The 11,776-nt window shown below is 39.3% G+C and overlaps 2 protein-coding genes across 6 annotated transcripts in view; one reads left to right on the top strand and one right to left on the bottom strand.

The window, feature by feature from the left end:
• Positions 1 to 2,421: 2,421 nt before the first annotated feature.
• Positions 2,422 to 4,114, bottom strand: LOC141374371 (uncharacterized). The gene is made up of 3 exons (XM_073902637.1): positions 3,713 to 4,114; positions 3,510 to 3,674; positions 2,422 to 3,407 (listed from the first exon to the last, which is right to left on the bottom strand). Exons 1-3 carry the CDS (start codon positions 4,112 to 4,114, stop codon positions 2,856 to 2,858), a joined length of 1,119 nt encoding a protein of 372 aa, XP_073758738.1. The 3' UTR covers positions 2,422 to 2,855.
• NSD3 (nuclear receptor binding SET domain protein 3) overlaps positions 3,334 to 11,776 on the top strand; it is a 120,065-nt gene continuing 111,622 nt past the window's right edge. For 3 of the 5 annotated variants that reach the window (XM_025886282.2, XM_025886281.2, XM_025886279.2), the window contains exon 1: positions 3,791 to 4,293. The gene's annotated coding sequence lies outside the window, so the exon portion shown is untranslated. Of the gene's footprint in view, positions 3,474 to 3,790; positions 4,294 to 11,776 lie in introns of those variants that run through there. The other 2 variants (XM_073902471.1, XM_025886283.2) reach the window with 2 other exon arrangements.

Raw genomic sequence — 11,776 nt, 5'->3', positions numbered from 1 at the left:
ACCCACCAATGAGCTCTCAGCTTATGGGGAGGGAGGACGTCCTTCGCTGTGGCAGCCCTGGAGGCAGTCAAGGTCCGGTTCCCACCGGCGAAATGACCTCTCTATTGGGTTTAGTTTAAGCAGAGTCTGTGCTGCGGGAGGGGGCAAGAGTGACGTCTTTCCGCCTGTCTACACTCTCTGGGCTGTGGGCTAAGCTCCCCGAAAATCCTCATTGAAAGCTAGATTAAAGAACCTCTTACCCTACCGATAGCGTAATATGCCTGATAGTCGCCATGGTAACCATCTTAAAGTCACGAATTACATCACTTTGATGCACCCCCCCCCCCATCAACAACTGCCGGGGTTGGGATGGCGCGGAGAGCTCTGCGGAGAGGGAGTGGCAGAAAGGGCGGGAATGGTTAGGAAAACATCCCTTTCCTTTCTCCGGGGCCTAAGAGTGGAATGCTGTGAAATCTTCATATGGAAATCTGCATTCCACTAAAGTAATTTGCTTTATAAATGCTCTCTTAACAGGTATTGTTTATGATCAGTAGTTTGTGGAGAAATATCAACACTTAAGATGTGTATTATAGTAACTGCAGTGACGTAGGTAGGCACTGCAGGTTTGGGGCACTTCAGTTCCTACGTTGGGTAACTGAGCCATCTTGGAAAAGTGAAAGATATAGAAATGTTCTCGCTCTCCTGTTATCTCTACCCATCCATTTCATCTGGCTCTAGAAGGAAAACAAAATTTTAGTGGCTCTACTTGGACTAACACCAGACAACAAGGAATCGTTTTCACAGGGAGAGTACTTCTCTTAACATGTGAGTTGACCAGAGACCTCACTCATCTAGGCTGCACATTTTAAGAATGAAAAATGGCGGGTATTTAATTTCAGGTTTGTTTTGTTTTGTTTTGTTGTTTTTAATGTAGACTGCTTTTAATCCACAAAGCATTTTTCAGCTAATAGCCCAATGGATCAACCATGTTAAATAGGCAGAACTTTTCAGTTTGGCCACTAGAGGGCCCTTTGTGCATGCCCTATGCCCGAGTTTCTACATAAAGGTTTCACTTAATGTTTTATGTTTACTAGAATTAACAAAATCTGCAAAGCTTTTGGTCTCTTTCCCTTTCCTCTCCTGAAAATTCCCGAAGGTAAACTTTGAGCTCTAAAAGTCCAGATAGTTACAATTTTCACATTAATTCTATAAATTAATCACTGTACTAACATGAACATGTACTTTTCTGGAAAAGGTCATAAAGATGCAAAAATATTCCTTTCAGTTCCCTGGGAGACATTTTATACCAGGAAATATTCTTATTCATGCATTGTATTCACTCACAAACAGGCACAGTAAAATCATTAAGTATTCATAAACCAGATGAATGATTCCAAGCTCAGTATTGGAAAGATGAGCTAGATTTTCTACTACAGTCATAATGTCAGCAATCCTATTCTAAAAAGGGAAGGGTTAAGAACCTTCCTATTGAAATCCCTTTGTTCAAAGCAATGTTTGCCTTCTGCTATCAGGCCTGGCAATTTTTTGACTTTCAGGATTTAAGTGATTTATCATGTAAGGAGTTTTTGGATATAATCTTTGGAAGAGAAAAAAATTCCTTTCTCCTTAACTCTGGCCCTGGGAATTGTGTTAGACTGCTGTCTTAATGAACTGTTTGCTCATTTTGTATGGAGAAGAGAAAGCATTATATGAACCTCAGAAGATGTTAGATGCTAAAAATGTAAATTATTAATTTTAATGGCCATTTCCCTAAATATGGCTCAAGAGCAAATATTATTAACAGTATATTTTCTAAAGTTTTGCAGGAAGAGATTACATATTTACTTCACAGAACTTTAATTTTAAACTCTTGTCAGCCTAGAAACAGATTAAAATAAAATCCCTGAGGTCAATTTACCAGATTCTCCTCAAGGGGAAAATCCAGATGTCTGGTCAAGGCAACGGTTTATCAAAAAACAAAGTGTACAGGAAGATGGAGAGGAAGGATGCTGGTAGACAGGTAGCTTTTTAAAAAGACCAATTTAACCTCTTTCCAGGAGACACGATCAAACTGAAATAAGCTCAGGAGGCCCCTTTTAAGAGGTCTGTGTTCTAAGAAGACATTTAAATAAAAATGTGCTTTTTACTGATTCCTTTAAGTTTTGGTACTGCGCAAAACAGGTACTACATAAGCATATGTTTAGAAACAGTTAATGAATAGGGCGCCTGGGTGGCTCAGTTGTTTAAGCATCTGCCTTCCGCTCAGGTCATCATCCCATGATCCCAGGATCCCATGATCCTCAGGTCATGATCCCAGGATCAGCAGGGGGCCTGCTTCTCCCTCTCTCTCTGCCTCTCCCTCTGCTTGTGGTGCTCGCTTTCTCTCTGTCAAATAAATAAATCTTTAAGAAAAAATAGTTAATGATTAACAGTAATGTGAATGCTTAATTCTCAGTATCATCTATAGTATAATTAAAGGGTTATGTTTTTTAAAAACCTGAAACATAGTAGTCATTAAAATAATTGATCTGTAGGAATCCTTTAATTTCTTGTTTAAATGGTATTTAAAGATAAAGATATCAGAAATTTCTTGTGGCCCTACCAAACAGATCCAGAACTATAATGTCGGTGCAGAGTATAACATCTAGTAGTGACACAGCTTTATTATTCTCAGAACAGAGCGCAGAGTATAGGTTTCCTCATCTGATTGCTGCTGCCTATATTTCCTTTGTACGTTCGAGTCGCTGTGCTGCAACGTTCTAAGTCATCACCAGGCCCCAGGAAATATCACCAAATTTTGTACACTCCAGCAAGACGACTTTACTGTGTCACACACCTTCTATTGTTTAACATAAATTTCCTAGCATGGGGAGGGCTTAGAGGGTTACAGAGAATTTTGACCCCCGTTTCCTCCGCTCATTCTTGCGTGAGCTCTCTCGAGGACTGATGCCCTCCCATCCCTCGAAGCGAAGGTCTGCAGTGAGCAGCAGAGGGCCCAGGCACGTGACGGGCACCGAGCCCTCTGGGTCCCTAGGGGTCCGGACCGCAGTCGGCGCTGACGTCCTCCTCTTTACCCACAAGCCTCCGGGCCCGCAGTGCGAGCAGGAAGAAGGCGTGCGGGGCCCGGTGGCTGCCAGGGAGGTCAGCGCTTCCTCACAGCGACTGAGATGCCGCCACGGCTTGCGATTGTGGGGCGGGACGGGGGTCGGGGGGGGGCATCCAGGACTCACATCCGAGGCTGAAAGAGAGACTGTCCCCCACGGCTCAGGTCTGAAATTGCTGCCACGGTTTCCAGACGCAGACCCATGTGAAATAGGAAGCTCTGACTCTGACAGCTGTCGGACAGAAGGCAGCCAAGGAGGCACACAAATTGTTCTTCTTTCCCGGTCATCTGAACTCGGCACTCGTTTGTAGGTTATTTCTAACGCCTAGGGAGTGTGCAGCAGTGTCACTCTGAGGAGTACCATATGGTGTTTAATATGTGCTGTTATTGAGTAAGTCTCAAAGAATACGCACGAACGCAATTTTACCTCACAGGCCCAACCTTTAACCTGTCTTCTGTTTTTGTTGTTGTTGTTGTTGTTGTTGTTGTTGTTTTTACCCTCCTTCGTATCATTCCTTCCTGTCTCTGCCTTTATCGCCTGCGGTCTCACTTCTTGTCTAGACTCTCGAGCCGCTCCTCTCCGCCCCGCCGACTACCCTCTTCCTCCTTTCGCCCCCCTGCGCCGCCAACCCGGGACTGCATTTCCCGGCAGGCGCCGCGGCCAGCGGCCAATGAGGGGCTGAAGATTTGGCGGCGGCGGCGGCGGCGCTCCGAGAGCCGGGTGGGGGGGCTTTGTGCGCGGCGGCGGCGGCGGGAGCGGGCGGCGGCGGCAGCGGCGGCGAGGACGGAGGCGGAGGCCGAAGGGGACTGTCCACCGGTCGTTGCGGAGAGGCGTGCGAAGGCCAACTCGAGCCCCCGAGGACCTTGCTGCCCCGGCCCGGCCGCCAGCCACAGCCTTCTCTCTAGCAGCAGAGGCTGCGCGGCGACCCCCCATCCTTCCACCGCCCCTGCCCACCCCACCTCCCGCAGCCTTCCTCTCAGCTTCACGCCCGGCCCGGCCCGGCCGCGGCCCTCCTCGGTGCCGGCAGCCATGGCAGAGGCGTCCGGCGCGAAGGAAATCTAGCCCGGGGATTTCATGCGGCCTAGCTCGGTTCCGTCTCCTCTCCCCGCAGCCCCGGCGGCTGCCCGCACCCCAGCCCCACTCCGGGCCTCCGTGTCTCTCCTGTGATCGTACTGACACGGCCGGGGGGTTAGAATGGAACAAACTGAAGGTAAAGTGAATGCGTGTGTGCGTGTGCGTGTGTGTGTTTTGGAAGGAAGGGCTGAGGAGGGAACGACGAGGAGGGGGCGACCTAGGGATGGGACCCGGGTAGAGAGACCCCAGCAGGGATGGGAGGACAAGCGGGTGGCCGGAAAGGGTTCAGGGGGAGCCCAGAAGGTAAAGCAGAGGGCCAGGTGAGGGGTGTGGAGGAGATAGGGAGGTGGGGCAGGGGAGGTAGGATTGGGATAAGAGATGGAGTGGCGCTGAGCTGGGAATTGGGAGTAGAGGTGGGATGGGGGCGGGGATAGAGATGGAACGGGGGAGGGGCAGGAAAAGAGAAGAAGAGTTAGGTTTGCAGAAGATTAGAGACCTGGGTGGACTGAGAAATAGGGAGGTTTGGGGGTGCAGTGTGGAAGCTAGAAGAGTCTGGGGGAAGGAGGTAGAATTTGATGGAGAAATGGGCATCAAGAGAGAAACGCGGGAATGGAAGTGGAGGAAGAGGATTAGGAAAAGGGATAAGAAATTGTTGAGACAGGATGCATAGGAAGATAGGAAATAGACTCAGGAAACTGGAAGACCTAGGATTGGTATAGGGGAGGAAATTAACTGAATGTTGAGAAGGATGAGAACTATCAACCAAGCATCACAGAGTGGGTGGAAAAGAAGGGGAAGGGGGTTGTTAAAGGAAGAGAAAGCCTTTTGTTCCTGTATTTCTGTGTATTCTGGGCCTTTTCTTTCAAGGCTAGAGAATATAGAAGCTAGTGGTTATGGTGTTGTGATTGTGAATTGGGGAGGTGTGGGTTTTACTGTTTTGAGGGAGGAGGAGATGTGTTAGTGTTATGGTAACAAGACAGTAGAGACATGGCCATAATTTGATGGTTTTGCTGAGGAAGTGAAGACTGTTCAGATTTAAAGGGGGTAGGGGCAGCCATGTTTGCTGCCAGGCACTGCAGTGTAAATAAATTCTTCTTTCCGGCATCAGTGTGAATCTGGAAGGGGCCAGTTCAGATTGTTAGCCCCCTTTCTTTCTATTCATGAACTCTTCCCATACATCTTGTGGTAATTTACTATTATTCATAACCACCAAAGGAGGTAGTGATGTTTTCCATCTTGTGTGTTTTGCTGCTCCCCCCACCCCCTTTCCCTCTTCCTTCTGGTTGCAAACAAGGCATGCTAATGAACTGCAGTGTAAAATTAACCCTTTTTATAAAGTTGAAGCTATATTTTTACTAGCTGAAGGAATCATTACTATCATATTTCAAATGTGATCATAAAAAGTCTTAAATATTGAAAATTCATTTGTTTTAGAAGCTTCAGAAGCAGTCAGCATGTTTTCTGAAATTCTTTACGTAAACAAGGAAATTGCATTGGTTATTTTTCTTGGGCTTGTGCTCTTGGCAAAGCACTGTGGGGGGGTGAGATGGGGTAGAAAGATCTGCTTGTGGTAGATTATCTGCTTGCTGTATTTTGAATGTTGGAAAATTAGAAATATATGTATTTTAAAATAGTGTTTCTGGTAGTTCATGCTTATAGGTGATGGGTGTGTTAAGAAGTGTTTTCTTTTTTTTTTTTATGTACTCTCTCCCATCCCTTCCCTTTGCTTTCCTGTGTCTAGCTCAGTACAGTCTCCAGATGCTAGTTCAGCACAGTGCAATGATCTATGAAGTAGGCATGCAGTTCTTAGAGCCTCAATGAGGTGCCAGATTTTTGGTTTTTTGTTTTCTTTGTTTTGTTTTGTTTTGTTTTTTTTTGGTTGTAACTTCAGGTTACTCTCAGGAAAGCTACAGAAACTCTTTAATGTATCAAAATGTAACTACTTGGGTAATTTGAAATGGTTACTGTTCTAAAGGTTTAAGTCCTGACAAACTTAGAGTAGATAAATTGTTAAGTGTAACCTATTTTCATATTGAAAGAGATTGTGTGTGTGTGTGTGACCTTTTGTTTTTGTTTTATAATTGTAATTGGGGTAATCCAAACTTGAATTCATCATATTGATTTTGAAACTGTTGTCTAATACCAGAAAGGCCTGTTAAAATTGTGCTATGATGGACTCAAACCAGTTGTACTACATACTGATTTAACCTGTCTAAATGCAACATCCTTTCAGTTATAAAGAAGTTTAGGATGTGTTCTTGGTGTGTTGGAAAAATGAAATTGAATATTGTTAGAGTAGTACTTTGTGAGAGTATTTTTAGTTTAAAGGCCAGATTTACAACTTAGAGTATTTTGGTTTGATGATAAGCAGTCTGAACTTTTAAAAATTCTGTGAGGAAAAGTTTCACTCAATGCCATTCAATATGCTTTTTGGAATTTATTTTTATGGAGATTTTTCATTTTTATGTCTTCTCAATGGATCTGTTATCGACAATTAATTGGTGAATTGTGTGCATGAACTATCAGTGCCACACATTTTTAGGAAAACGAGAAATTGTTGTATATTAAAATGAGAAAAAACTCGTGTTAGAAGCTTGAATTACTTTAAAAAAAAGAAAAGAAAAGAGCGTATTCCTGTGTATTCAGCGGTCAAGATCAGGGTCTCCTGCCTAGCTGTAATGAGTATTCTGGCTCCTTGGATGGGTATCCATATAATGAAGAAGACTATTCTAGTTAGATGATAATTAATTAAAACCCAGACTTTGCTCTGATTACTGTGTCCATCAGCACACCTGCTACCTGCGATAGCTTTTTAAAAAAAAAAAAAACTTTAATAAAGTACGCTCTTTCTTATAGTAACACATTGATTGAATTTTGGGTAAAGGAAATTGGTTGCCTTTGAGACTGATGATCACTGAGTAGATTGTCAAATCTGATTCTGAATAATAATCATAGCAAAGCTGCTAATTGTCGTCTTTTAAAGTGTGCTATGCTGAGTGTCTCACATGTATGATTTCCTTTTATCCTCCCGACAGTTGTATGAGGTTACTACTATTTAACTCCCTTTTACAGGTGGAGAAATTGAGGTTAAGTAACTCAACACCACACAGATGGTAACTAGCAAAGCCAGTATTTGAATCCAGGTCTTTCTAATTACAGAACCTGGATCAGCAGAACTTTCAGTTTCTTTTAAAAAATTTGTAAAGATAACATGTTCATTATTTTTTTCAAATATTATAAAAGACTGAGAGGTTAAAAAAAAAAAAGTTAACACCCTGTTTCCCCCGATAACCATTTTGAAGTTTCTTCTGAGTCCTCCTAGAAAATATCTGTACATACATATGCATATCTGTCTTCAAATACATACAAATTGGTCATACCGTCTGCATTTTGCTTTTGTGCTTTAATAGGCTACCTGGGACATTCTTTTAAGTGAGCACATATTGATCTACAGCTTTTTTTTTTAAGGGTCACATAGTATTCCGTTGTTTGGAATATTGATTAACATTAGGATGTTAATAGATTTTTTGCTATTTTAAGTAATATAGCAGGTCTTGAATTAAGTCCCCAACAGCCTATTTAAATGGAGGCGATATAGTCCAACTACTTTATTTTATAAGAGAAAACAGGGCTAAGGAAGTTACGTTCAAGGCTTTGGTGACAGACCTGTTACCTGGCTCTTTATACCACACTATATTACTTCATTATTATGAAGGTATTTGAGCTTTCTGTAAAAGCTCAAGGTGAGGGGGAGGGAACGTTCAAGGTTAGGCACGTTTAGCATAATGAGTGCAAGGGGATTAATTTGCAGTGAGGCAAAGGATCTTGTTTCTCTTTTTTCATACTTTGTTCACCATATTGTACATATAGCATATGCACAAAATATTTTTGCACATGTAAATGAAACCTGTGCAAGTATCTTAAAGTTTGTGTTTTGGGTAATGAAGTGGTTTTGACAGAATTTTTTCTGTTTTAATAAAATTATCAATAAAATAAGATAGCAATGAAATGAAAAAATAAGAGGTCTATCATGGTCCTGGAGAGGAACTTGGAAAGAAAATTGAGGCACTGGTAAGTTTTTTAAAATGACCTAAAAAATAGCTCATTGAAAACAACTTTTAAAAGATCTTAGCAGGCACCACTGATTATTTTTAATTATTTTTGTCTATCAAGAAGAAAATAAGTTACCATGGATACTTATTCATTGGGTTCTTTTGACACAAAGTCTCTTTTAGACACTTAAAAAATTAAAATCATAAAAGCCTGAAAAGGATTTAGAATTTGGTATCTATAAAATCTGATTCTCGGTGCAATGGTATTTTTAGTTTTACTTTAAAAAAAAGTGTGTTATTTTTTGAAAGAGCAACTAAGATGATTTATTCCTTTGTTATTAAACAACATGCCCAGCTTTTGAGTTTTTAAATGAATGGTGACCTTTATTTCTGCAGGCTAATCTTTTTATAAATGTTAATAAAGGTAAATTTAAGAAAATGATTATACTACAACTACCTATACTACAACTACCTAACGCATTTTTAAAAAGCTTACAGACTTTTGGTTTTGGTTTTTATTGTTGACTTTATTAAGTACTTAATAAGTACTTTCAAACACTTCCGTATTATGTTGTGCCTGCACAGTGTGGCATAAAAAGAAGGTAAAAGGCATAATTAAAATTTTGTGAATTTAGAGAATGTTCAGTTTTTACTAGACGGATATGTGTTGTTACTCCTAAAGTACATCTGCCCATTGATGAGATTTTGAATTTGAAAAGCTCTTTGAAAAATGATTCTTGGCTTATTTTTAAATTTTTTAAGATATGGATCTGTGTCATCATTGACTGATCTACAATGATAACTCTTCTTACTAGGTTCCTTTTTTTCCATGTATATTTAGAGCTATATTGAGAAAGTGAATAGGACAATGAAAAAATTTTATATCTTCTAAGTATGTGAATTCTATATATATAATATATAAATATATGAATAAATTTATCTAATACCTTGCACTTACTACATTTTCTGAGATGTTTGATTGAATTCTTACACAATAACTTGACTTTGTTTTAAAATGTGAAGTTGGAAAGCACAAGAATTATTTAACCCAAATTTAAAGATGGGAAAATTGAGATTTCAGGAAATCCTCAGGCTAAATAGATTGACATGTTAAGTAGGATAAGGTTTTCAGATTTCTGTATGATTACTTAAAAAGAATTTTTTCAGGGGTGCCTGGCAGGCTGTCAGTAGAGCATGTGACTCTTGATCTTGGGGTCATGAGTTTGAGCCCCACTTTAAGGGTGGAGCTTACTTAAAACCTTTTTTAAAAATTTGTGTTTCTTGACTTTTTCTTCATAGCCTGCATTATCCTTCTTTTAATAAACATTAACAATAAAGTATTTTTCTACCATAGAACATGCTTTTTTAATTTTGGTATAATTTATGTACATCTTGAAATATAGTAGATATTTTAAATTTAAGAAATGTATGTATTCCTCTGATTTTGTGAGTAAAACAAAACTTAGTTTATCAAATTGATTTGAGATTAAGAAGTCTTATATGGAGGCTTGCTTTTATCTAATGGCATTTTGGCTGTAGCCAAGATAGTATTATCTGTTGAGCCTTGTATTACTAGTATCTCTTAGCTGTAGAGTCTTAAGAAAACTGTACATTTAAAAAGACACACACACAAAACACCTTAAAAAAGAAACATTTTTAAACTTTTAAGTTGTGAAACATGACATATAAAGGAAAAAAGCATAAAACCTAAATGTACAGTATAAGCAAATAATTAGAAAGTAAACATCATGTAGTCACCACCAAGGTAATAAACCCTTTAAGGAAAGCTATAGAGACCACCTCATTGGTTTAGTTGGTATTACCTTGGTGGTGGTCAGACTTTCAGGGTAACGATATCCTGAAAGTAACCTGAAAAATTAATAACCGTGAAGGGTCAGGAAATGTAAAAACCGAATCACCAGTTTTTGTTACTATCAAAAGTGTTATCTAGATAATTTAAAAAAAAACTGTTTCCTAGCAGTATAGTCATTTAGTGATTTGAAATCTTAGCACTATATTAATGAATGTGAAACAAAAAATAACACTAAATTCTGTAAGAATCATGCCATTTTACACAAAATTTTTTTTCAGAGTTCATCTCTGTTGCAGTTTTTGGTAGAATTTAATGACTGCTGATTTTATTTTATTTTTTTAAAGATTTTATTTATTTATTTGACAGAGAGAGACACAGCGAGAGAGGGAACACAAGCAGGGGGAGTGGCAGAGGGAGAAGCAGGCTTCCTGCAAAGCAGGGAGCCAGATGCGGGGCTCGATCCCAGGACCCTGGGATTATGACCTGAGCCGAAGGCAGACGCTTAACGACTGAGCCACCCAGGCGCCCCATGACTGCTGATTTTAGATCTGCAGATTCTAGCAATGACTTTTGCTTAGAAAATATCCAATTTGCCTATATATTAATATTCTAACTTAAGTATCTTATTTTATAAAAACTTAGACTCTCTCACTTTCACATTAATGTAACCATTCAAGAAGTATTAACCTGAGAAGTAATCAGTAGTGACAATCTATTTTGACACTTCATCCTTGATGCCTCTTGATTTTTACCTTTTCTGTATTTTGTCTAGGTGAATCAAATTTTTTGAAAGTGGAGAAACTTTATTTTGCTTCCCTGTCTTACTAGACTGTTTTCTTACATGTTCGGAAGGCTTAAATGTTGGTTTTTGAGGACTTTGATAGTAGAAAAACTTGAATTTTTTTCCTTTCTACCTGATAAATACAGTCTGTTTGCATAAAATTCAGTGTGGATTTGAAAAAGACATTTTTATAACACATTTACATACATAAATTAAAGCCTTTATTTGGTTATTGTAATTTTGTCACTTTAAGCTGTTTGTTTCTTTTATGATTTCTGCAGGATCCAAATACATTAGAACATAGTATTTCATATTGATTATGATGAGAAACTTCTTGCTGTGCTTTACCATACCCTTGAATTCCTTTCTTTAATGCAGTAGAATGCTGTTCTTTTTTATTCTGGCTAATATTTCCCCTAGCAAAGATAATAAATATTTTAGATTTTGAAATGAACATACTACATGTTGAGTTTTCCTAGCTGTGGAAGCAAACATGATTTAATATAATTTTGTAAACCTAGACTAGGTAATTTGGCTTTGTGTATAGAGTTAATATGCTTTTGGCCAGCTCATGGTTTCTGTGTTATCACCTGTGAAATTAAGCATGGATCATTAGAATTTATTTTATTGGGGATAGAATTAGGTTTTAAGGTATTGAAGTTAATGTATTAATTAAAGCATTGCACACATATACATACATGCACATACATAATACTCCTAAGAAATGCTGATGGCCCTTTTAGTTTTTACTTTTTAATGGAAAATTTGTACTTTTCAAAGTGGCTACTAGTTTAAAAATAACATTTGTTGTGTTTAAGTTATGAAAGGATTGTTTATTGTAGAGAAATTGAAAACCAGTGAGATATAGAAAAGATTAAGATCACTTGAAAGCCTGCCAACTGGAAGTAGCTATTAACATTTCTATATCTTTCCAGTGTTTTTTCTTACACATCTATGTATTTTTTTAACAAAC

This window comes from Callorhinus ursinus, unplaced genomic scaffold (genome assembly GCF_003265705.2).
Source record: "Callorhinus ursinus isolate GAN/ISIS: 27379988/994484 unplaced genomic scaffold, GSC_fseal_2.0 scaffold17, whole genome shotgun sequence".
In the NCBI taxonomy this organism is placed as follows: Eukaryota; Metazoa; Chordata; class Mammalia; order Carnivora; family Otariidae; genus Callorhinus; species Callorhinus ursinus.
This window is presented reverse-complemented; position numbering and strand designations above follow the sequence as displayed.